The sequence below is a fragment of the Serinus canaria genome, chromosome 12, assembly GCF_022539315.1.
Source record: "Serinus canaria isolate serCan28SL12 chromosome 12, serCan2020, whole genome shotgun sequence".
NCBI lineage: Eukaryota > Metazoa > Chordata > Aves > Passeriformes > Fringillidae > Serinus > Serinus canaria.
Window position 1 is genome coordinate 7,168,212 of NC_066326.1, and position 23,609 is coordinate 7,191,820.

Sequence of the window (23,609 nt, forward strand, 5' to 3'; positions counted from 1 at the left end):
ATAATGTGAGAGACACCCCAATATATGCACAATCCCTTCTCCATTTCCCTTAGGAAGTCCTGGCTGTGTCTGCCAAGCACATCAGCAGCTTCTGCCTGTACCAAGCTGTTACAGGTCCCTGTCGCCCCACAGCTTCATTCTAGCTGTGCTGGGGAAGGCCAGGTCAATCCTGGGAGCTGATAAGGCCTAGCTCTGCATTAAAGATTAATCATAACTATGATCCCATAAGGGACTTGTGTATGTCTTGACCTGCAAAGCAGGACATGGAATGGGAGCTGCCAATGCAAGTATCACCCGCTTGTTCGTGTATGTTTTCCCCCGCGTGGGCCCAGCAGATCGCAGCCTGTGGCGTGGCGGTGCCGGTTTGTCCTCGTGCCCAGGTGAGGCTCTGAGTGCCCCCAGCCAGGCCTTGGGCTGGTGCTGTGCCATGTCCCCTGCCCTGGCCCTGCCGCCCCAGTGAGGGCTGTGGCTGCCCCGAGGCTGAACCCTGCCTGTCGACAGCCGGTTCCCTTCCTCTCCGGAGCCAAATAAAACCGTAAGAGAGTGCCAGGTGTCAGCTACAATCCGGTCCCTTCCCGCTTTTTACTGCCACCAAATCCTACAGGTAGCGATCTCTGGCATTTCAGCGAAAGGAGGTTTTGACCCCATTTCATTTTCCATTGCTTATTGTTTCTGTGCATGATGCTGCTGTTCTCATACGTCTCTTTTTTTAAAAGATTTTGGTTTATTTATTGTTTATCTTCATATGTTCTTTTTCCTGTCTTTTGCACTTTCCTCTTTATTTCTGTCCCCAATCATCTGAAAAGTTTGCAAAAGAGTGGGTAAGTGTGTCCTACTTTTATTTTCTTTTTCCCAAATTCCTATATTAATGTTACTGCCATAGAAAAAAATCCCCAAACTGTAGAGCAGTTCAGAGTACCAATCAGACACTGAGACCAGCAGCTAGCATTTGTAAAGCCCTCACAGTCTTCCTTCCCAAAGTCTGATTAGTATTTAAAGCAGATTTGTCTCTTTCAATGTGATTTGATGTTAACATTTTAAAACAATATTAATGCCAAGTGGTAATGAATATAGTGACTAGCACCAGTGCTTGAAATGTTTGACTGAAAAATCAAATGTTTTGTGTTGGAAAGCAGTCATAATCAGTATTTTCTCAGTCCATTGAAAATAAGAATATACTCTATGTTTTCACTAATTAAATCTTGTATTGGAAACAGGTCTTTTCTAAATTAGTAGAAGACTGTATTTTAGTACCTATTCTAGCCATATTGCAGCTGATTGCATCAGAGCTCCCAAGCTAAGCAAGGTTTGGCATGTGCAGAAATTGGGTTGAAGACTCAGAAACGCTGGTGCTGCAGGCACAGGCCTTGGTCAGCCAGTGCTGAGCCACTGCCACGGGATCTGCCATGGCCCAGGGCTCAGGGCTGCACTGCCTGCTGGCTTTTGCATGGGACAAAAAGGCTCGTCGTGGTTTCTTGGGTGGTTTTTAAATCTGTCTCACAGTATGAAACACCAGAGCATTGGAATGAGTGCTTACCTTGAGCCGGGGGCCTGCTGAAGCCAGGGTGACACAGGGTCAGCTGCTTTGCTGCAGTAGGTGGGAGGGGTGCTGCACCATTCCCAGTGGCTGAGCCCACTGCAAGCTCTCCTGGAGCAGCACATCCTCCCCATTTCCATGCCGAGGGCTGGGTGGTTTGTGGTGCACTTGGAAGGGGCTGCCTGTTCCCCTCCTGCAGCAGGTGTATCCCACTGTCCGCTGCAATCCATGTGCCAGGACAGGATAATGCCCACAAAAGTGGAGCAAAGGGACTTCAGGATCTCTAGGAGCACTGGGTGCTGGTTCTCACAGGGATGGTAGAGCCTCCCCTCTGATATCTACACATGGCTCCCAGAGCTGCGGGCACGCAGAACAGGGCAGGGTTTGCCCATGCTTCAAAACTGATGCGGGATTCTCCTGAATTCAAGGTCTCTCCTACAAGTGTAAGTAGTCACTGGCCACTGCAGTGGGGCCCAGGGTAATAAGCTGCATAATTCTTTGGTTTAATACTATTTATTGTGGCTTACCAAGGGAAGAGACTGACAAGTGTAGAGCTGTTGGCTGTGATCAATGCTAATATTTTCCTCCCCCTCTCCTTTTATTTTTCTTTAGCACCAGTACCATTCAAAAATAGATGAACTAATTGAGGAAACCGTCAAAGAAATGATAACACTCCTAGTGGCAAAGGTAACCCTCGGCTTCAGGTGAAGTGATTCACTGTTAACGTTGCATCTTTAATATGTGCGTTTCCATTAAAATGTGACACATTAGGATGTTGAATTGGCTTCTTGTTTCTCACAGGCAGGATCATACATCTCCCAGTCCTTTCATGGTGACTCTTTGTTGATAAGGAGCTGTGTGAGACGTAGCACTCTGCTAGCAGGATTGCCATACTGGGCCAGAAGTGGCTTTAAGGAATGGCTGTTAGGTTAATGGGGTAATACCCCATGGTCAGCATCACCCCACAGCACTGGGGTAGCTGCAGTCAGGATGTGGCGCTGCTAAATGCTGCTGCAGAGCCATTGGGGTGGCATGCAGAGGTGGTCACCACTCCTACGCACGAGTTGTGTGGACAAAATAGCTCATCTTGTGCAGGATCACCATATGCTCTTCTAAGAAATTAATTTAGAGATGACAGTAGTGGGAAATACATTCCAAAATGTCAGGTTTAATTGTTTGGAAATTGTTTTTCATCAGAGTCAGCTTCTGTAGCTTAGCTGCCAGCATTCCCCTTGGGTGGTTGTGTAGGTCTGGTGTGCTGTGCTAACACGGAGGGGAATTGGTATGTAAGGAGAAAGATGGTGGGGTGTGTTTTCCTCTAGTTTCAAACTTTCTGAGAACAAGTCATCCCTATTATACAGTGGAGACCTTTAAACATAATCCGCCAACATATGCCAGTTCAATTCTTCTGCAAGAATACCCAGCTAGCTGCGTGCTTGCCACTGCATTCTGGGAGCAGGAACCACAGCCTTCCCCAGCCAGAGAGGCTCTGCTGGATTCCCCACACACTGCACCCACCTCCTGTCCCTGTACCCGCCAGGTCACTGAGGGGTGATTCCCAGACAACAAGAGCACCCAAAAGGACACACTCCTTTCTCCCCACTCCCTGCACTCCCTGCCCCCTGTGCTCAGGGAGAGGTGGTCCATTCCTTTGGCAATGCTGAGAGGTCCACTGGTTCCTCTGAAGGTGATGCAGATCTTTTTACCCTTGTCCAACTATTAAAAATAATTGCAGTATTTTTTGTCTTTGTAGTTTGTCACCATTTTGGAAGGAGTCTTGGCCAAACTGTCTAGATATGATGAAGGGACTTTGTTTTCTTCATTCCTGTCATTTACTGTAAGTACAGACTATATTTCCTTTCTTTTTTTTTTCTTTTTTTCTGAGTTGTAACCTCCTGCTCTCGCAGGACTAGATCAGCTGCCTAATAATTCTTCCATTCTGTGATCACTGTAACTCCCACATGAATAGACAAAAAACCAGTATGCAGATATACAGTACATAAACCTCCAGGATGCCCAGAGAGAAGCCATCTCCATCCATCCTTCAGCTTGGTGAAGTTTATTCTGTAGAGGATACATATGAAGATGAAAAAACCATTGCACTGTACATGCAATTAGCTTCATTGTCACTTCACATGGCAGGTGTGTTCCTCTCAGTCTTCTAACAGTGACCATTAAATAGTAAACAGCAAAATAAGGGAGATCTAGGGAGTGATTATGTGTTTCTAAAAGAAAACAAGGTAGAGGAAATGCCATGAGGTCAGGAAGCACAAGGTGCTTCTAATTCCATATTTCTCCATAACACTGAGGAACCAATTCACAGCTCACCACATATTTCCTAGCAAGGTATAGGACTAGACCAATATCTGTGCAAAACTGGCCTCAGTATCCAGCAATGGTTTAACAATCAGAGCTATATTCCAGAAAAGTGTTGTGACAGCTTCTTAGGATGAACACATGGCAGCTGATTTCCAAAGGTCTTCAGAAAATGCATGTGCCAGAAAGTTTACAGGAGTGTCTCTGTGCAAGGAGGACTTCACTTTTCTCAGCTCACTGACACTTGTGCACATGAATGCCTGTGGCTGGACTGCTTGGAAAGTTGTGTTCACATTTCATACCCTGGTCCTGTTGCCTTCCTGTGCAGCCTCTCCTGCACTGACTTGTTCACAGAGACTGGGCAAGAGGCAGAAGGCACTGCTCTGCAAACCGGGAAGGCTTTCCAAAATCTCATTTTGGAGTTGTCTTAGTTCCTTGCAAATGTCTGCTGTTTGCTGCTCTTGGGCCCTTTTGCTGAGTTTGAGGCAGTTTGTAGGATCCATCTGGAAATGGAGATGGATTTAGGAAGGCTTAACAGCAGAGGCAAGAAACTGCTCTTGGCAGCTTTGTATACACAGTCTGGCAGCTTATCTGAACGACCGTGGGGTTCAAACTAAGCATTCTGCCTTTTCAGGTGTGCTGGAGGCACTTTGTTCTTCAGAGAAGAGAGGAAGGGAGGGTGTTCCATTCACTGCCCTGCAGTGCAGCTCTTCTCCCTGCATAAACCCTGTGTGCTTACAGCCCCAGAGCTGTGCTGACCCATGCTCGAGGGGATGCAGGGAATGGATACCTGGATACCTTCCCTCATTCCAGTGCTGTGGAGGGTTAGGAAATGCTTGTGTGCCAGCAGCAGAGGATGTGGAGGCGGCAGCTTTCCAGGCATCGGAAGTACCGGCATCAGCCCGTGTAGACAGCGTAGCGTGCAGCCCTTCCTTCCCCGTGAATCCAAGCTGTTCCTCGGTTGGTGCTGCGCTGCTCCCACCACATCCTACTGTTTACACTTCTGAGTGCTGCTCCCTTTGATTGCTGAGCAAAGCCCTGGCTGCACCTGGGCTCTGGGCACCTGTCAGGACCAGCCCGTGGGTGCATAGGGTTCAGGCGTCCTCTCTGCTGCTCCTTGGACACTTAGGGACAGTTAACTGCTCCAGCAGCAGCAAAACAGGCTGTCCCACTCCAGCAGCCCCACAGCTTTCAAACATGGTCCCAAAGCCTGGATTTCATGAGTCTTCAGTCAGGAAGGGATGTGTATCCAAATAGCTGCTGTGCGTGGTGTGTGCATGTCTCCAGAAAAGTGTTGGTCCCTCGCCCACAGCAAGTGGGCTGGGTACACGACAGAAGAGCAGGATTGCTCCTTCCTGACAAAGGGACGTCTCTCGCTTTGGCCCCCATATTGCTGGGAGCCACTGGGAGAGGAGGCTGAGGAGCAGCCCTGACCCCTTTGGCACTGGGCTTAGCAAGTCTCCTCTCCTTGCAGTAGTAAAGTGACTTGCCGTGTTTAGTCTTTGCAGTGATAAATACAGAATCTCTCTCTTGTTACAGCATGCTTGCACCACCTCCCACGTTTTCCCTGTCTGAACAAATACAACAAAGTGTGATGGTCCAAGCCACTGAGCTCCAGAAAGCATTAGTCTCCCACCCCCTTCCACCAACTTCTTTCATCGCGTGTTTTCCAGGCACTCTACAAGTGACATGTACTCGGGGGTCTTGTGACAGACAGTTTTATCACCTAGTAGGATATCCTCATTTCCAATTCTTGCCTCGAAATTCAAGATAAAATTAATGCATCTGTTGTCCTAATAAATTCTCACTAGCCACTTCTCCTTGCAGAGCACTTTGAGAGGAAAACACCCTTCTAAATTTGGCCGGACTTTTTTTTTTCTGTTTGTTGCTACATTTGAGTGCAACTTGGCGGCAGCAGCCCAGGCCCTGGCTGGGTGTCTGCATGTGCAGATCCACTGACTCACAGGAATGCCAGCTGCTAAAACTCCCTGTAATCTGGATGGCCTCTGTAGGCAGAGCATTACACCTGTGGTAATTATAACCAAAGATTCCATGCTACCCAAGGGAGACAGAAGTAAAAGATCTTATTTTTGTTCTGCACAAAATTTGTATGGTAAACTGAGATGTTTCATGGCAAAGTCACATACTTTGTGAAAAACGGCAGCCTAGCAAAAATCACACAACATCCGGCAGTTTGGAAATTTCACTAAATGTAGCCAAATCTGACTTTAAAGAAAAACAAGTAATTATTCTGATTAAAGGAGAGTGGGCAGGAGAAGCAGCTCAGTTTTTTTGTGGGTGGAGGGAGGAGATCGCAGGAAGCTGAGTTATTCTTGTCGCCTCTTGGCTTTGGGGAAGGTAGTTTGAAAGTGGCGCTAAGCTGGACCCAAGACTGCTAAATCCCCACTCAGCTGGCAGGTTCGCCTCTGCCTGGCTTCGTGCTCCATTTGATATTTGAAGGTACAGGTGTAGCCCTGAGGAAGGACCCCATCTTGAGTTCTGCAGGCTGTTGAGCCCACATCATTTTCCAGGCTTTCCTCTTGGTTGTTGGTTTTTGCTGCTCAGAAAAACTGCTGGTTTTGTGCTCGCATGGGCACCCTGCCTGCGTGGGTGTGCCATGACTGCCTGCTCTCCTGGAGCTGCACCCACTGGATGGGCTCCAGCTGCCTTCACACACGGAGGCTGAGGCTCCTCTGCTCCCATTCCACAGAAGCAAGGGACAGCACTTCATCACCTCCCCAGAAAGTTGTGAGGATAAATGCAGAGACAGGGCAAGGTGTCCAGCCAGCTGGCTGGAAACAGGAATACCTGAAGACAAGTGTTTGGTCTGGTGCTGATTTTGCTGTCTCCTTCATAAACTCATGTGCTGGGACATGCCCTGTCCCCCTGCAGCCTCTCCAGCAGGCAGACCTGGGGTCACACTGCAGCAGCAGGCGCTCAGTGCCCTCCTCCTGCCCTTCCCTCTGTTCTTGCCCCCCGGCTCGGCAGCCTGGGCGCTGCCAATGCTCTCCGCGTTCACCTCGGCAATTACCACCAGTCTGGTCTTTTGTATCGCCTCATTGTGCTTAATTATGCACCCCCCACACACACCATATGAGTGCTTCCACCCACTCTCACATTCTGTCTCACACATACATTCATTCTCTCATTCGGGACACATAATTTATTCATCCCAAGATGCAACTGTGTGCGTGTTATATTTAGGCTGTTTTAATGGTAGCTTTAGAAATATTTAAAAGCAGGTGAGCTTTTACACCCAAACAAAGATGGCCGGCAACGCTTACCCTAATTAAAAGCAGAAGCGTTGTGGAAAATCCCAGCCATACTCTTTCTAGACACTGTGCCTTATGCTACAGTGGGAAAAAGGTCTCTGTGGCCAGCTGGGCACTGCTCAGTTGGAAGAGTTGGCCCTGACGTCAGGGGCCACCCTGCCTCCCGCGCCAGGCAACGTGCACCCTGCTGCATGGAAAATCACAGACAAAATCACACCAGCTTGTGATGACACCACCAAGTGCAGTGTCCATCTCTGATACCTTCCCTCCAACAGTATCTTCTAAAAAAGGAGGAAAATCAGGGGGAAATGAGGTAGCTGTTCAGTCTGGGAAGCAGAAAAGCTTCAGGGTACTTCTGCGTGGCATGACATGAGCACACTGTCCCAACATGGTCTGCAAGCTCTTGCCAGCATCAAGGCCAGCAACAAGAGGAAAAATAATTATTTTTGGTTTTAATTCACTGATGTGGGGGAGGAACAAGAGACTGCATGAGAGACTGCAGGTGAAGGCAACAGGGATGAATTTTAAAACGTGTTTTAAACGAGTTTTAAGCATTTTTAAAATGAGTTTTCCAACCAGCCTAGCCACAGGCATGCATGTGCAAAACTCCTCAGAAAACCTTCAGCCCAGCAAAGCATCACAGAATGGGTTGGAAGGGACCTTAAAAATCATCTTGTTCTAGCCCTTCTGCCACATGCAAGGACACCTTTCACTCTCCATGTTGCTCAAAGCCTCATCCATCCTGGTCTTGACAATGTCCCAGGCTACAGCCTGCACAACTGGGGGAAGCACACCGTTGGCAGGACAATGGGAAGGGAGCAAAATTAGGGTCCTTTCTTGTGTCTAGGTTGGTGCAGGCCCCTGCCAGCCTCACCATGCCATCATGGCCCCGCTCCAGGGGAGCTGGCATTGCTCCTGGGAAACAGCTCCCAGCAGGAGAGACATGCAGTGCCTTGGGAGACACGTGGCATCAGGTGGAGAGCGAGGCCTCCGAAGAAAATAACGATGTCTTCTTACGAACCCCGTCTTCCCCCGCTCGCTGAAGTAGAAGCACAACTCCCACACTATCATCTGCTGCTATTAGAGCTTTAGCAGCAGTAAAGTTACCTCTCCAAAAAAAAACAACAACAAAAATACCACCGTTTTAGACAGGAAAGTGAGTTTCATCACCCTTTTCAACCTACTCAGCATTATGTTGTCCCAAGTCTTGGCTGGAGATGGTCTTAGAGAGTTTAAAGAAAAAACAAAGACCTGAAAAGGTACTGGTGGTGTTAACTCTCTTCTTGTTCCTTTTACAGGTGAAGGCTGCTTCCAAATACGTGGATGTACCCGTAAGCACAATTTAAACAACTTCTGTCATAGTAATTTGCATCGTGCTTTGATTTATGGCATGTGTAGCAACCCACATTATGCATTAACAGCCAAGACTAAACCATGGGCCTTCATACTTCTAACATTTGAACTGGAAAGGATATCTCCATTATGTTAATAATGAGCAGTTACCCTCTTATGGAGACCTATGAGGCTGTTTAGGCAACAATTTGCAGATGGTGTCAAAAAGGTACCATATTTATGCAATTGGCTTGAATCACATTTGAAAAAAAAAAATGGGAGCAGTGCATTCTGTTGATTCTTCATTTGGACTTGTACAAATACAGTATAATTTCCAAACAAAAAGTCCAGACATGTTAGAACTGAGCCAACACACATCTAACACATTAGCTAATCTATTTTATTTTTGTTCTTCTAATTGTTGGTTTATTTTACTCTTTTGGAAAATGACTTTTTTATTACTTTGGGGAACTGGTGATGAGCTACCAACATGTGTTTGGGAAATTATTAATGAAAATAATTTTTTCCATTTTTCTGTAATTGGTGTAGGGAAACTGTACATCGTCTCCTCTAATTAGACCTTGATTCATAAGGAAAAGAGCCCTTAATGTTCTTAGACAGAGCACTTAACTTGCCAGAAATTTACATTTAAATTAAGTTGAAGTGTAATATATGAAATTGGCTGGAATAAGGGGTTACTGTAACATTTACAGGCAGAAAGATCCTGAGCAACTGCAAATGCAGAAAAATAGATCTTAATATACCACACCAGTTCCTGCACCCAGTTAGAGGGCAGTGGAAATCAAGAGTAACTCAGTTGAGCCTGATGATGTGTATGTATAATGTGTGCATATTTAATGCAGGTGTATTGTTCTGTATGTTCTCATATGGCAATGTGATAAATTTATCAGACATCTTGGACCACATCATCTGCATTTGGTTTTTTTCAGCCCTTTGGCCCAACCTAAATGTTGCCTACAAAATTATCATATCTTGAGCCTAGCATGGAAAAGACAAACTCTTGAACACTAAGAGGTGTTGCTTGGTTTAAAATACCCCAGTGCAGATCTTGGCATCCTGTTCTCTTGGAGTAATAAAAACAAGACTTTGAGAGCCTAGGGAAGAAAAACTCAGAATTTATTTATTGCCCTGAAAATGTGGAGATCCTTCGGATGAAATGTCCTAGTTGTTTCAGTGCATCTTCAATATTTAGTCATCAGAAATTTGAGCACAGAACAGCTATTTTAAGTAACTTCTAGGGTGAAGCATGGCCTTCTCTGAGGCCCCTATGTTCCAAAAGTAAAACATTCCAGGGAAGTGGTCTTAGTAAAATGCTGTGTAACCCTTTCAAGCTTTTCCAAAAGTTTTGTACCTTGGAGGCCATTGGGAGGTCTGCAGCAGGGTCAGCTCCTCTCCTCAAAGCCAGACAGGTGCTCCAGTTCTTTGTGTATATCAGAGCAGAAATCATTCACCTGGGTTAGTTTTCAGTTGTTTCCCACCTGCCCCTGGAAATGAAACCATATTACAGAGGCTTCCTTGACAGCCTCAGCATTTTAATGAACTGAGCCACCAGCCCCACACAGCTCCCAGACCTGTGCAGAGGCCACTCCATGGTCTGTGAGCCACTGCCTTTCCAGGGGAAGGAGAGAGAGAAACCTGTTCAGCTGGAGGACAGAGGGGAAATCCTGGTGATGAACAGAAACCCACCACTTAAATTTAATTCTGCAAATGTTAGTTAAATCTAATTCTGTAATTCTGTTGCAGTTGTTTGGGTACAAACCAATCCGTCTAATCCTGCCTTGGAAGGGGCACGATCAGCAGACTGAAAATTGCTTGAAAGTGTAACACTTGACTACTGCCACGTTTGTGTTGTCCTCATTGTTTTTCAAATTAATACCTTGTCATTGTTGCAGTAGGTGTTAAGAAATGTCACTGCCTTCCCAAGGGCCAAGCACTGGCCCTTTGCTTGATAATTGTTTGCTTTGTATTAAAAAACTCCCTTCCTACTGCTTTCCAAACTGTCCTCATTTTCACCCTGGAAATTACATGGATGTGTTAACTAACTTCAATTTACAGCGGCTGACAATCGTATCTTGCAGAGAAATGATACTCTGTGATCTGAGGTAAATCACAGTAATGGAAACTAATGACACTAGTTATTAACAAACTTACAATGTGCCACACAAATTTAAGGTTTTGTGGCAGCTCTCGTAATGACTCGTGTTACCATATTTTAATGGGTTTCATTTGAGGTAAGTTTTAATCCAATATATCAGGCAATGTGATATATAAAACAAGATTGTTTTGTAAAGTGTTTTACATCCAGCTGCTTCAGTTCCCATTTGATTTTAAAAAATGCTGTTATCCCCAAAATCTTGCATGCTTGTAGGTTACTCTTTAAAAATAGTTAAATTCTGCAGAGAGCTGTAGAAGTGTGACATCAGGTAAGTGTTCATCAGCTAAGGAAAGGGCAAACTGCAGGAGGACAGCAGGAGATGGAAGAGAAGGAAAAGCAGTGATGAGGCTGCACAGAGAAGCTGCCCCCTGGGTCACCATTCATGTTTTTCTCTCTCTCTCTTCTTCTCTCCTCCATGCAGAAGCCAGGAATGGATGTTGCTGATGCCTATGTGACATTTGTCCGCCACTCTCAGGATGTCCTGCGTGATAAGGTCAATGAGGAGATGTATATAGAAAGGTTATTTGATGTAAGTAAATGCCCTCTCCTCCTTGGACACCAAGCAGGAGAGACCCAAAATGTGACAAAATAAGACAGGAGGATAAGTCACATTTTGAGAAAATTTATTTGTTATAGCTTTAAAAAAATAAATCTTTCCCTTCTTTCTGACTAAGGCTCGTATCTGCTCTCTGCCTGCTCTAAATCTCTACTCCAGTCTACTGTGTCTTAGTCTGTGTGTGGATTTCAAAGAAACAGTATCTTCTAAGAGAGCTCTTTAATATGTTTAAGCTTGTGTAAATTTCTCTGTATCAGGACATCTCAGTCAATGTTCTCACTGTTCAAATTTGAGCCGGATTTTTGGCAGATGTGTTTGCTAAGGGCCAACTCTTCTGTATGTTTTGCATTGTTTCACTGACAAGCACTTCAAATCTGACAGCAAATTTAACATTCTAAACTTTAATTTTAAAAGTTAATCAAAACAGCTGATTCTGAATAGGGTTTGGTATAAAGGAGGACAATGTTCTGGTGTCTGCCACCAAAGGTAAATTTGAGACATGGTCTCCTTGATGAAGATGGCTGCAAAGAACTGACCCAGATGTTCACAGCTAATTTTCAGTTGGACAAGATCAGTTTGTTGGACTGTGGGAGAACAGTGACCTGTGATGCCTGAGTTTTTTAGGTTTGGATGCATGTCAAAAGTATCTCTGTTTCTTTTGCTCTCGTTTTGTTACAGCCTTTCTGTCCTTGTAGCTGTTCTATAGTAAAGGTTTTCTGTTGATGGCCAGACTGCAGCATTAGTGTTTCAGTCTCTCTAGGATATTTGTCCGTATCTCAATTTCTGTTTGAAGCAGCTTCTTTCCCTACTTTCCTTCCTTCCATCTCTCAGCAGTGCCATGTCTCAATCTCCTGGCTCTGGAACTCTAACAGCCTTCTGTGCTTTCTTTACTCACTCTTTTGCTTCCTCAGTGTGCAGGGAAATCTGCTTTTTCCCCAGCCAACTTCTTCCTTCACTCGATACTTCTCTTTCTGCACATTACCTGTCCCTCAGAAACCTCTTCTTCCTTTACAATTCCCACTCTCTCTATTCCCCATAACTTACCAGATTAAAATGGAACTTATCTCTCATGTCAAATGTTTTATCACATTATATCAAGTGGCATGAATTAAGAGTCAAATAATCTTACTGTGTACATCTACTAGCATGACCCATATCCACTGAGAATGCCTCATTCATGCACAGAGCACAGCAGTGCCTCCTCCGGGCTCGGCTCGTGCTCGCTCCAGGGAGAGTTTGCAGCGTGAGCACCAGACACAAATCACCCATCAAGCAGGCATGGGGAGAAAAAACAAAACATGAAACAAAAGACTGTCGCTTCCATCTGCAGCGGGCCTGCGAGTGCATTGCTCGTTTGTGTTGAAATTTATTCCATGAGCAGTTAAATTTCCAGAGCTCATCTGGACTGTTCTTTTCAATGCCCACACTGCCTTTTCCCTCATCCTTTCCCTATGATTCACAGTTGGTGTGTTTGTACCGATTTGGGCCATTATTTCCAATTTTCAAAAGGCTGTAATTAACACAAATATTGATTTCAGTTTGATCCACTCATACTTGGTTTTACCAAGCCATATTTTAAACAAATTAACAGTTGACATGAACTAAAAAGCAAAAGAGCAGCTACTTTGGTGGAAAGCAAAAGATGCAAAACCCTTCTTTCCCTCCCTGCCTTCCTCAGGTCTCCCTGATCCATGTGGAATTAAATAATCAAAGATGGGGTTTTTACATTGCTCTGCCTGTTTTGACTTACACTGGCTGCAGGTGGGAATTGCAGCATGTGGGACCTGTTCCCATGCCTGTTCCCATCCCAGTGGGACAGAGTTGGGATCTAATGCTACTGGCATGTTTGCATGTGTCTCATGTGTGTCAGTGTGTGCCCGTGAGCAGGGCAAGCTGCGGGGCAATTGCTTTGCAAGGAGGGAATGGATTGTGCAAGCCCTTGTCACCCAAAACTTAGAATTATATCTTGAGCAGTCATGTATTGTCTTTGTCAGGTTGCAGCTGAAGGAGCTGGCTCCTGTGGTCAGCTCCCATCATGGCTCAGGTGCTCCTGGTGGATCAGTACCAGCACAGGGTTTACAAGGGGGTCACCAGGCCCCATTTAAGTTGGTGCTGTGTTCACCCATGTTTGGGTGAAGACAGGAGCAAGGGCTTAACTCTGGTTTTGAGCTCAGAAAGAGCCCTGCAGCCTTTTGCCCCTCTCACCTAACCCAGCAAAGCAGCATGGTTGTGGGGTCTTTAAGCTCCTTTGGTCTTATTTCCCAAGGACATTTTAGGTACTAACTACCTCTTTAATAAGAAAGAGAAGAGGAATAATCAAAAAAGATATTTATAATGCTAAATTAGAGTTGGACCTTATTTTGTTTCTATTTTCCCCAGCATGGCAGGGGAGCAATCCTCTTAGCTGCAGTTTGTCCAGGCAATGAGATTATTAACACTTTCACAGCCATGTCCTCAGCTGGTTTAATGCAGTAGTGCTGGCTTGCCCTGGCCAAATCTCAGTCCAGTTTAGGCTGTTGTATGACAATAGGGGCAGCAGTGGCAGCAAACAGCTTAAACCTGCCTGCAGGCAAGTCCTGTGCACGCAGTGGGGTCCCAGTAAAGACACTCACAGTGTGGGGCTACATCCCCTTTCTGCACAGTCCTGGGCAGTGCAGGAGCAAAGGTGCACAGTGCAAGGCTGTCTATTGCACGTTTTGTGGGGTTTGAATTCCTGGGATACCCCTAATCCCCACACTTCTCTGCAATCCTGCCCTGTGTTCCCATTTATTCCCCATTTATTTCCTCCCCAGAACAGAGGCTGCATAGTGTGTTAGGCCATGTCCCGAGAGATGATGGGTTAATATGTCTTTTCTTGGCATTTGTCATGATTTCTTAGCTCAGAAACCATCTCTTTTCCCCTGCATCGCCTGACTGCTCGTGCCTGTAGAACAGTGCTCTGCTCTTTAGGAGACATTGGTGTTTGTGGCAGATTATTGTTATATTTCTGTGTGGTCTCTGAGTTAATCCTCTTAATTCTGCAAATTAGTCAGGATGGGTTTCCCCCTCTCCCTGAAACAGAGTCATCTTAATTTTAAAAATCTGTATTCTTGGGATCCTTGAATGAACAGATTGATCGTGGAGTTCTCCTGGTAATCAAAACCTAACTAGCTTTTTGGCAGTGCTGTTTACTGCAGAGTAACATGACTTATTTACTTGGCCTGGTTCACTAATTTGATAACATTTAAAGCTAAAACACTGTAATAAGGCCCATTGGTAGAGAGCACTGGTAACAGAGGAGTTTCAGAATAGCATTGTAGCATCCTCTCCCTGCAGCCGTGTGCCTGGCTGGGTGCTTTGGGATTTAAACCATTTGTACTTTGCACACAATGCAGAAGGATCACAAACTCCGTGTGGTGCCTGACAGGAAGTAAAATTTTATCACTTCTTGCCCATAGAGGGGAACAGAGTTGACATACAGAATGGGACTTTTTATAGGAACAATGAGGCAGAAGCAGGTGGGTGTATCTTAAACATGGGAAAATATCTTCAGAGTGATCTTGAGTCTTCAGACCAATCCTGCAAAATTCAGGTCCCCTTTGTCTTAGGTCACTCAGAATTTCATAGGATCAGAGTTTATACATCTGTCATTTTGTCTGAAGGCTGTGGGAGTTTTACTTGTGAGGGTTGTGCCCTTTGACAGAAGTTATTTCTAGATCCATGTATGTGTGTATATCTTTACAAACACCCTTGGATACTCACAGTATAGGTTTCAACCCATCGCAACATATGTGATCCAGAAAGTCTATGATTGACTAGTAGATAGTGTGAATGCCAACCTTTCTTCCACATAAATTGGTAAACACTAATGTAAAACATAGGGTGACTATTTCCTCCCAGCCACAGTGAGTAGCACATACACAAAAGGCTACTGAGCACTGGGTGAGCTCCCCGAGATCCTGCGAATTCCAGCATCCCCATGCAGTCCCTGAATAGCGCAGATGGCATTTTTCTCTCTGATGATTAATTCAATATCTTACCCAAAAAAACAAAAACATGCTTTTGATATGAGGGATCAAAACACCAAGAGAAGCTCCTAAGATTGCGAGGACCTAAAAAAAAAAATTAATTTATTTTTTTCCTCCTTGTACTTCTTGAAGACACCAGCCTGAGTAGAAGATAAGGATTAAAACAGATGTGCTTAGTGCTAGTTCATCTGCTTAAATCTAGCAGTCTCTGAGATCAGTGATTAAAAAGCCATCTCTAACTTTGATGAAATCCACTGCAATGGTAATTCTGTGTCTCTGATCGCTGTCTTATGGGCCTCATGTCTGCCTAAACCGGACATAAAAAACATTTCACTGGAGATGATACATGGATTATATGGGTCAATTATACACTTAATCTGCCTTCTGGAGATTAAGCGTGCATGGATTGACCCTGCGTATTTGGCTTGTCCTTGGCAGTTATCAGATCAGGAAGGTTGCCTTTACCAAAAAGTCTGGTAAGAACTTAATCACGCAGTGATACTGCCCGCCGAGGTGGCAGCAGCCACGGTGCTGTTTGCAGAAGGCAGTTTTACCACTTCCCTGGCACTGTGAGCCTCCAGCTCTGTGTCACAGCCGGGACAGCAGACGGAGAACGCGCTCCGGAAACGAGAGATGAGCCTGTTCTTCTCTGCAAGGCAGAAAGGGCTCTTAGTCTTGATGGCAGGGTGGGATTAGCAGGGTCTGGCAGGTGCAGCAGGGAGGGCAGTGGGGAGACCAGGGTTTGCTCTGCCCTTGGCTGTCCTCAGTGCAGAGAAACAGTCACTCCAGGTCCTCTCATCAGCTGGGGGAGCCAGCATGTCTTTCCCACTACCTTCAGGGAGGCAAAAGCCCCTGGCTGGTGCTCCAGCATCCTGTCCTGTCCCTCAGGCTGAGCTGAATTTGCCTTTTAGGAAGCCCCAGTGATATCCCAAGGCAGATGTTGCATCTGGTGGATTTTGATGCTTTTGGGGTTTCTTCCCTCATGCCAGGAGCCCAGCAGGAGTGCTGGGGACATGGTGCAGGACAGTCCTCATGTTTCCAAAGCAGGCTGCCCTTGCTGGTATCTGACTTCTAAATATCAGAGATAAAAAGGATGCAGGACACAGTGTGAGTCTCAAGACTACAGCAAAATCCTTATACACACTTCCAGGAGCCTGAGTAAGCATTTGTCACTGGAGGATCCACAGGCAGCTCAGCATATGTTTCAGTACCTACACATTAGAGCCTGATAGCACACCTGAGTGTATTGAAAAAATACAAAACACAACTAGATCAGTTAATTCAGCAAGTCCTCTGCAGACACTGAAGCATTAGCTTATCCTTAAAATCAAAGCTTTTGCCCTTAGCAGGGTTACTCACTTGAATTTTGGCAGCTCCTTCAAGGCATGCTTGCAGGATCATGGCATTTCTTGCTAGACCTTGCATGGCACAATCAAATGCCAAAACAGAGCCCTTCCCATCCTCCCCTCTTCTTCCCCTCTCCAATCTCAAAAGCCTGGTTGTGAGTCAGTGGAGCTACTCACTGTGAGTTAGAATTACTCACAGGAGGCCGGGTTGCAGGATCAGGGGAAGAGCGGATATCAGGCTGCGCGCTGGGCTCCCATCTCGGATCTGCTTGTAGCCACACTCACCACTTTCTCTTAGACAGACAACAACCTGTTTCCCTCCCACGCAGCTAGACTGCTCATTAGGGCACTAACTCTCTCCCACTCCCATCCTGATATGGCCTCCACGGAGCTATTTCTTCTGCGTTGTTTTTTGCTTTTTTTATTTTTCCCCTCTCTCCCCTTCCAGAGGGAGTTGTGAAACAAAGACAATTAGGCACATTGATCTCAAGGGAGCACAGCTTCCTTTTCCCTCTCTTTGGAGGAGCCAAAGCCATGCTGCCCTTTGCTGGCCTTTGCTGGCTTAGATCAGCTCCAGGACCTGGACCTGGAGCTGATCTCACTGCAGGACTTTTGCTGGGGAAAAACATAAAATTGTGGTGGCAGTTGTCAGTATATCTTCTAGGGGACAAATTCTCTTTGTCCAGAGGGGGCATAGAGTGCACTGTCCTTCTGCAGCCTCTATTTCTCCCCATGTGCCCTCTTGGAGTCAGAGGAGAGTGGGGAGAGGAGCTTAACGCTGAGACCACTCCTCAGAGGCAGCCCTTGTCCTCTGATATTCCCCTCTGTTAGTTCACACAGGCCAGGCATGCACTGGGCACATGGCCTCCGGGCTCCCCCTCAGCAAGGCTTCTTTCCTGAAGTGCTCATTTAAGTAGGCTCCATTTAATTTATTTTAGGGAGAGTCTTAATAAAATAAATCCTAGATCTGTCACTGGATTTTACATGCTTGAAAGGGGTTTTTTCCCCTCCTAAATGTCTTTATCAGAACAGCTTTTCGTGTTCCAGTAGACATTTGGTTGAAGACAGTTAATTTGATTCCTTTTCCAGAGGAGATTTTCCATTAATCATTCTAAGAAGGCAGACTGATTGCTCCGTTACGTTAAGGTCAGCATAGGCTTGCTAGCATCAACTGCACCGTGCTTTTGAGTGTCAGAGATTTGTGTTTTGAGGCTGGCACTGAGTGAAAGATCATTTATTTCCTGGTAGATGTGAGTAGCCAAGGCTTTGGGGAAGCAGGAGCACGGAATTCTCCATCCAGAGAGAGCCTTTTCCTGAGCAGCCTCTGTCCAGGAGCTCCCTGCACGTTTATAACTGCGGACGAGTTTCGCGGTGCTCTCTGCCTTCCAGCTAAGTTTGAGAGGCTGTTGCTAATTGGAGCTGCCGTCCTGTGGGTCATCAGGCGAGGAGAGCCCGGAGGTGGCTGGCGAGCCGCGGCTGATGCGGGTCCCAGCTGCGCGCAGGGGTGCGAGGGGCGTGGGAAGGGCCGGGCCGCGCCGGTGCCCGCAGGTGTGCGGGGCTGACCCCGGCCCGCGGGGCCGGGCTTTGCTCCCTCCCTGCGGGCTCTGCAAAGAGCCTTTGCCCGAAGGAGCTCTCGGTGCAGGGCAGAGCCCCTGCGCGGACAATGACGAATTGTCTGATTTCCAGCAGCGCCTTCAATCCGTCTTTTCCTTTTCTCCCCCTGCATCCCAGCCGCACACAATTGCTGCTCAGCCCGCGCCAGCCAGCGGTGCGTGCCAGATTAGCCGTCCCAGGTCATTTTGTTTCTCTTGATCTGCGGCTCTTTCCTTTCCCGGTGCTCCCTTAAGCCTGGCCCTGGATGTATGATATCAGCGTTCAAAAATGCCTGGTGGGACTCGGGCAGGGAGCGCGCTGCGGCCGCTGTTTAACCACGGGAAGGAGAGAGACCAGGGGAGCTGCTGCAATCAGGGCCCAGATGTCCAGGCAGCCTCTAACTACTTTTTTGGAATTTGCAGACTATAAAAGAAGCAGATAAAGTTTATCAAGTCCCACTTTATGACAGCTTCCAATTTAAACTGATAACAAGTATAATGAAGGTATTCTGTAGCATGCATTGCTGTGCATCTTACTGAGCAACTGTGCAGCCAGTTTTATCATCACTGCCTCACACTAACAGGGCTCTGGAATCAGGACAGAAAAATAGCAGTTGTGTGGATATTGTGTTTTACTAGGCTGCTTTATATAGAAACTCGGATTTTAACATGTCAACTTCATTTCTTTTTTGAAAAATGGAAATAAGCAGAGAATATTTTATAAGTTAAAAATGTATTTGAGAACAAGCATTCATAGAGGAGTGGTTTTCTGTTTGTGCGCCTTTATAGGTTTTTATGCAGAAGCTCTTTCGTTTAGGAAAAGAGAAGTCTGCAAATTCCTGCAAAGCAGCAGGTTTTTGGGGATTTAATTTGGCAGTTCCTAGTGAATGCTGTGCACTTTGCAGAGCTGTATCTGCAGTGAAGGAGAGAGAGCTCAGCACCCAGAGCCCACCTGGTGGTGTGCCCAGGGCCCCGCTCTGTGTGCAGGGATATGGGATGCTCCATGCCAGCACAGCCTGGAAAGGCAGGATCTTCCAGTTCAGGGCTTCCTGTAGCCAGGACAGGCTTTACCTGTTACCTAAAAGGGGCATTTTCTGGAGGTGTAATTCAGTGTATAAACAGGATTAGGACTGTCCAGTCTCAGACGGGAAATGGGGCACCTGCTGAGGCACTCAGCCTGCAAACCTGACAGGTTTGGGATGTCCCTGGTTTGTGAACATTGTGGATGGGAGGGAAGTTTGGGGTGGCAGCCTGCTTCCTTCCCAGATCACTGTGAGCATCAACTCCTGCACCCTCTGCCATGGAGCAGTAGTTGTTTGCACAGGGGTCTCCCCTGCAGTTTTCTCTGCCTACTGCCCTCCATCCAGCCCTGACCAGCACACAGCCTGGCAGGTCTGCCCTCCTCAGAGGGTGGTGCAGCACATGGCTGGGAGGGGTTCAGAGATGATCTATGCATGGGCTGGCACTGGTGTTTGCTCACAGCAAACCCCAGCAGAGTGGGACGAGGACATCCCTGGCTGTAGGAAGAGAGGAGCCAGCAGTGCAGTTGCCTTTTCCGTGAGATTCTCCCCAGGGCAGAAGAGGAGTTATTGACACATTGACCCATCGCCCCTGCCAGGGATGTGAGTGTATGGCTCTTTGCTAGGCAGACTCTGGTGTCTGGCTAGCAGTGCAGACCCCCCCAACATACAGTTTGGGGCCACCTGAATGAGTACAAGGCATCATATCGTCAGCATCAGAGTTGTTCCTCCCCCCTGGAGTAGCAGAAGTGCTGCAGATCCCTTTCTGGCTGTGTCCCTGCTGTGGGAAGCCTTTTCCTATGTGCTGAGAGTGCATGGATTGCCGGCAGAGCCACTGAGGGTCTGCACAGACAAACCTGCACCCACCGTGTGGAGTCACAGCTGACAGGACATGTGGAGGTGTCACTGGTTGGTGCAGCACCAAGAGCAGGGGCTATTAGGGATGAGCTTCCTGGGCACATGTTTGTTGGGGACCTTGGCCCCACCAACACAAAAGGTATTGACCCTACCTGTCCCCTCTGAAAAGGAATAAAATTTTGGGCTGAAAGCAGGGAGAAATTTACATCAAGGACCATGCAGGTCGGTCTGTGTCCTTCTGGAGAGCAGGGAATTTGTGTGATCTCACCAGCACAGGCAGCACCCCCGGGAGCCCCGGCCTCCCTCCCGTTAACACCTGTGGCACGGAGCTGCCGAGCCCCGCCGGGTCCAAGCCCCAGCCAATTAAGGGTGAGGCGGCAGGCTGAGCACGGCCCGGAGCCGAGATCCCCGAGCAGTGGGTGCTCTCAGGTGCCATATGTACTGCAAAGAGCGTGCGGCACTTCCCCGCGCCGGGCTCTGCGCTCCGCGCTCGCTCCGAACGCTCTTCCCTGCTGGAAGGCAGAGCTCTTACGCGATTCGAAGTTGTTTTGTGGTTTATTTTTGGGAAAGGGGGGGAAAAGAAATAATGTAATTCGGTTATGCCATTTGCATCCTAGACAGATGATGAGTTGCTCTGGCTAGCAGCTTAACCCTATTAGGCAACGTTAGGGACTGTGACTTTATTAAATAATAATACAAATTATTTTCATATCAAGACCCTTTGACTTTGTAACTTCCTCGTATTGGTACGTTGTCAACAAGAATGAAATTTCGTAGTTAAGGAATATAAAATAGAGTAAAAGGCATCCAGAATTCACAGCTCTGGGGTGGATGTTGAAGAACAAGCTGTGTGTACTCGCAGTGATAGCATTATAGTGGTACATAAAATACCAAGGGAAAAAGTACTTTTGCTTCAGTAGGAGCTGTAAGTGTCACCTGGGAGACTCCAGACTTATTCTACAAGGCTTTGGTAGAACAAGGTCAAAATTTTATTTCCAAAAAAAAAAAGACCTCAAGGTTTCAGGGGATTTTTATCAAATTGCTAGCACTTTGCCAGATCTCTAGAATTTAATGTGGAGTTTTATAGAGAGACTTCATTCTGAAAATGAGGGTCGTGTTGCCTGATGTGAGAACCACTCACCGAGAGCCCTGCTGAGCACAGCTAACAGAGGCTTTGCTCACAGGGGTGAAGTGCAGACGTGGGGTGCCCACTTTGCAAAGGGGTCACAATCCCAAACATGATGGTTCCTGAACATACCAAGGCAAAGACCCTGCAGAGAAGTTAAATTAGCACGCTGCAAACTGTCACCAGAGCTTAGATTTATTTTCTGGAAGATACTTTTCAAAGGGTCTGAATCTGGGGTGAATCACCTTTCTACCAGCAACCCGAGGGCTGCCTGAAGCCCTCCCAGTCTCTGCCGTGTGCTCGGTGGAGCTACACCAGCAGACCTACTTTTGATGTTTGCTTTTCATACCTAACTTAAAGAATAATGTGCCACAGAAAAGCTGCCTAATGACCAGACAGTGTTATTATCTGGCATGCAGCAGCAGAGCAGGACGATAACTATTTATTTACTCTTTGTGGATAATGTTCTGTTATTTTCTAGTCTTTGACAATAGCAAGAGAGCATCTGATATATACAATATTGGTGTGTATCCAATTGTTTGTGAACATCCCAAGTTTTGAAACATGGTTGTGAGAGAGGAATATAAGCTTAAGCTTGAAAGGCTAAAAAGCAGAAAGCCCCACACGTAAATGCTATTATACACTTAATGAGGCAGGGTTTAAAAAAAAAAAATCAGCCACACAAGTTGGTTTTATCAAAGAAAATGTATAAATAACAACCAGTGATTCAGAGTGCCTCACAAAGGGAAAAGCAGGGACGGGAAGCTAGCACTTCACTTGTGGCATTCAGATAATTCTATTTACTACACTAATCTTTTGGGCTTAGCAATTGACAATCAATATATTATTATCAACAAGCGTTAATGCAAACAAAAAGCTTCTATTTCTTTTTTTAACTGTGTTCCCCTAAGTCCCTTAAATTTAATTAAAACCAGACAGCTCTCCTTCTACTACAAATTAGAGTTAAAATCATATTAAATATTTGTTCCACGGGAAAACAAAAGTGTCAGCTTGTGCTACCAGGTTTGGCTGTTTCTTTTTTCCTCCTTTTTTTTTTTTTTTTTACACACAGAGGGGAAAAAAAAAATACCAGCTACTCAAAGTTAAAATAAAGTCTCTCTCCCTCCCTCCCTGTCTCCCAAGACTACTGTCTATAACATGTTGTTCCTTATAGAAAGTGGGATATGGTGGCATTTGCTTGATTAACTTGCTCGACAAAAGTGACAGCTGCTGTGGGTGCATGTAGCTAAGCTGCACAGCGCAGTTCCGCCTTTGTACATCTGTCAGCAAAAAAGGAGGAATAAAGAGTGAAAAGAGACAAATTGGTCCCAAAAGGCAATCCATTCAACTCAGGAGGTTTGCTCTATTCAAGCACTCGCTGGGAATCTCAAGTGCTAGGTAGCTTATTCAATTTCATTCATTCTTTAGAATGAGCCCTCAAGTGTTTAATTTCTTATTCTGTTGAATAAAAGGGGAGCTTTTTTTTTTATTGGAAGCATTAATTGTAAGACTAGCTGATCAATGCCTGCAATATTAACTCATTGCTTATTTTATGGTTAGCTGTGTGCTCCGAGGGCCACAGCCGCTAAACTTATTTCTGTAACGTGGGCAGTGTCACATCAATTTCTGTGCTTCTGGAAAACTTGGGCACTCACAGCAATGTTGTTCTCAGTGCCCTGAGCCCTGTGCCCTGCCCAGCTTGGGGGAATGGTCCAAATCCTCGGCAGGTGTAAATCGAAAGAGCCTCTGGGTCATTATTGGTGCCACCCATGGCTGCGGCCAGGACACGACCGAGCCAGATGCTCTGTGCCTGGGGCTCAGCCCTGAGCCCACTGCAGGTTTGGCCCTCTGTGCTGGAAGAGGTTTTACAGCTCCAAATGCTGAGCTGCCTTTGGGTGGTTCTTTGGTCCCCAGCAAAGGGCAGGGCAGGGGAGCCCTTCAGCAGGGCTCTGTGGAGTAATACACAGAGCACAGTATGGATTTTGTTGAGTAGAAGCAAAGAAAGCTGATGAGAGGATGGGATGGGGTTTACTGCATGGACAGGTCTCTGCCTGCCCTCCAGAAAACGTGTGCTTGTAGGGGAGAGGTGTGCCTCTTCCTCCTTCATGGTGTGGCAGAAGGTCCATCTCAGTCTCCTCATTGACACTGAGGACCAGAATGGTGTTTGTGCTTGAGTGCCTGTGGCTCTTCACCCACCTCGGCCCTGTCCCTGCTCTATCCCCACTCTCCCAGCCTGGGGCACAGCACATCTGCTGCAGTAACACAAAACTCGGGTTTCCAGAACAGCCTGAAAAACAGCTGGGCTCAGCTCTGCCAGCCTGGCCAGGACCTTGCTAGCAGTGCTTGGGAGCAGGGCAAGAGTCACTGCCCGCATCCAGTATCCCAGCAGAGCTGGCCATTGGAAAAGGGACTGCATAAGCTGCTCTTCATGCTGGGAGCATTTCTTTATTTCTGATAGACAGGAGTAGGAAC

General features: G+C 46.6%; 1 protein-coding gene across 2 annotated transcripts in view; it reads left to right on the plus strand.

Annotated features, from left to right (window-relative positions):
• CADPS (calcium dependent secretion activator) overlaps positions 1–23,609 on the plus strand; it is a 204,904-nt gene that overhangs the window by 171,867 nt on the left and 9,428 nt on the right. For both annotated transcript variants that reach the window (XM_050979535.1, XM_050979536.1), the window contains 4 exons: positions 2,150–2,224; positions 3,291–3,374; positions 8,424–8,456; positions 11,055–11,162. In XM_050979535.1, the coding sequence (XP_050835492.1) occupies positions 2,150–2,224; positions 3,291–3,374; positions 8,424–8,456; positions 11,055–11,162 (300 nt within the window). The remainder of the gene's footprint in view (positions 1–2,149; positions 2,225–3,290; positions 3,375–8,423; positions 8,457–11,054; positions 11,163–23,609) is intronic.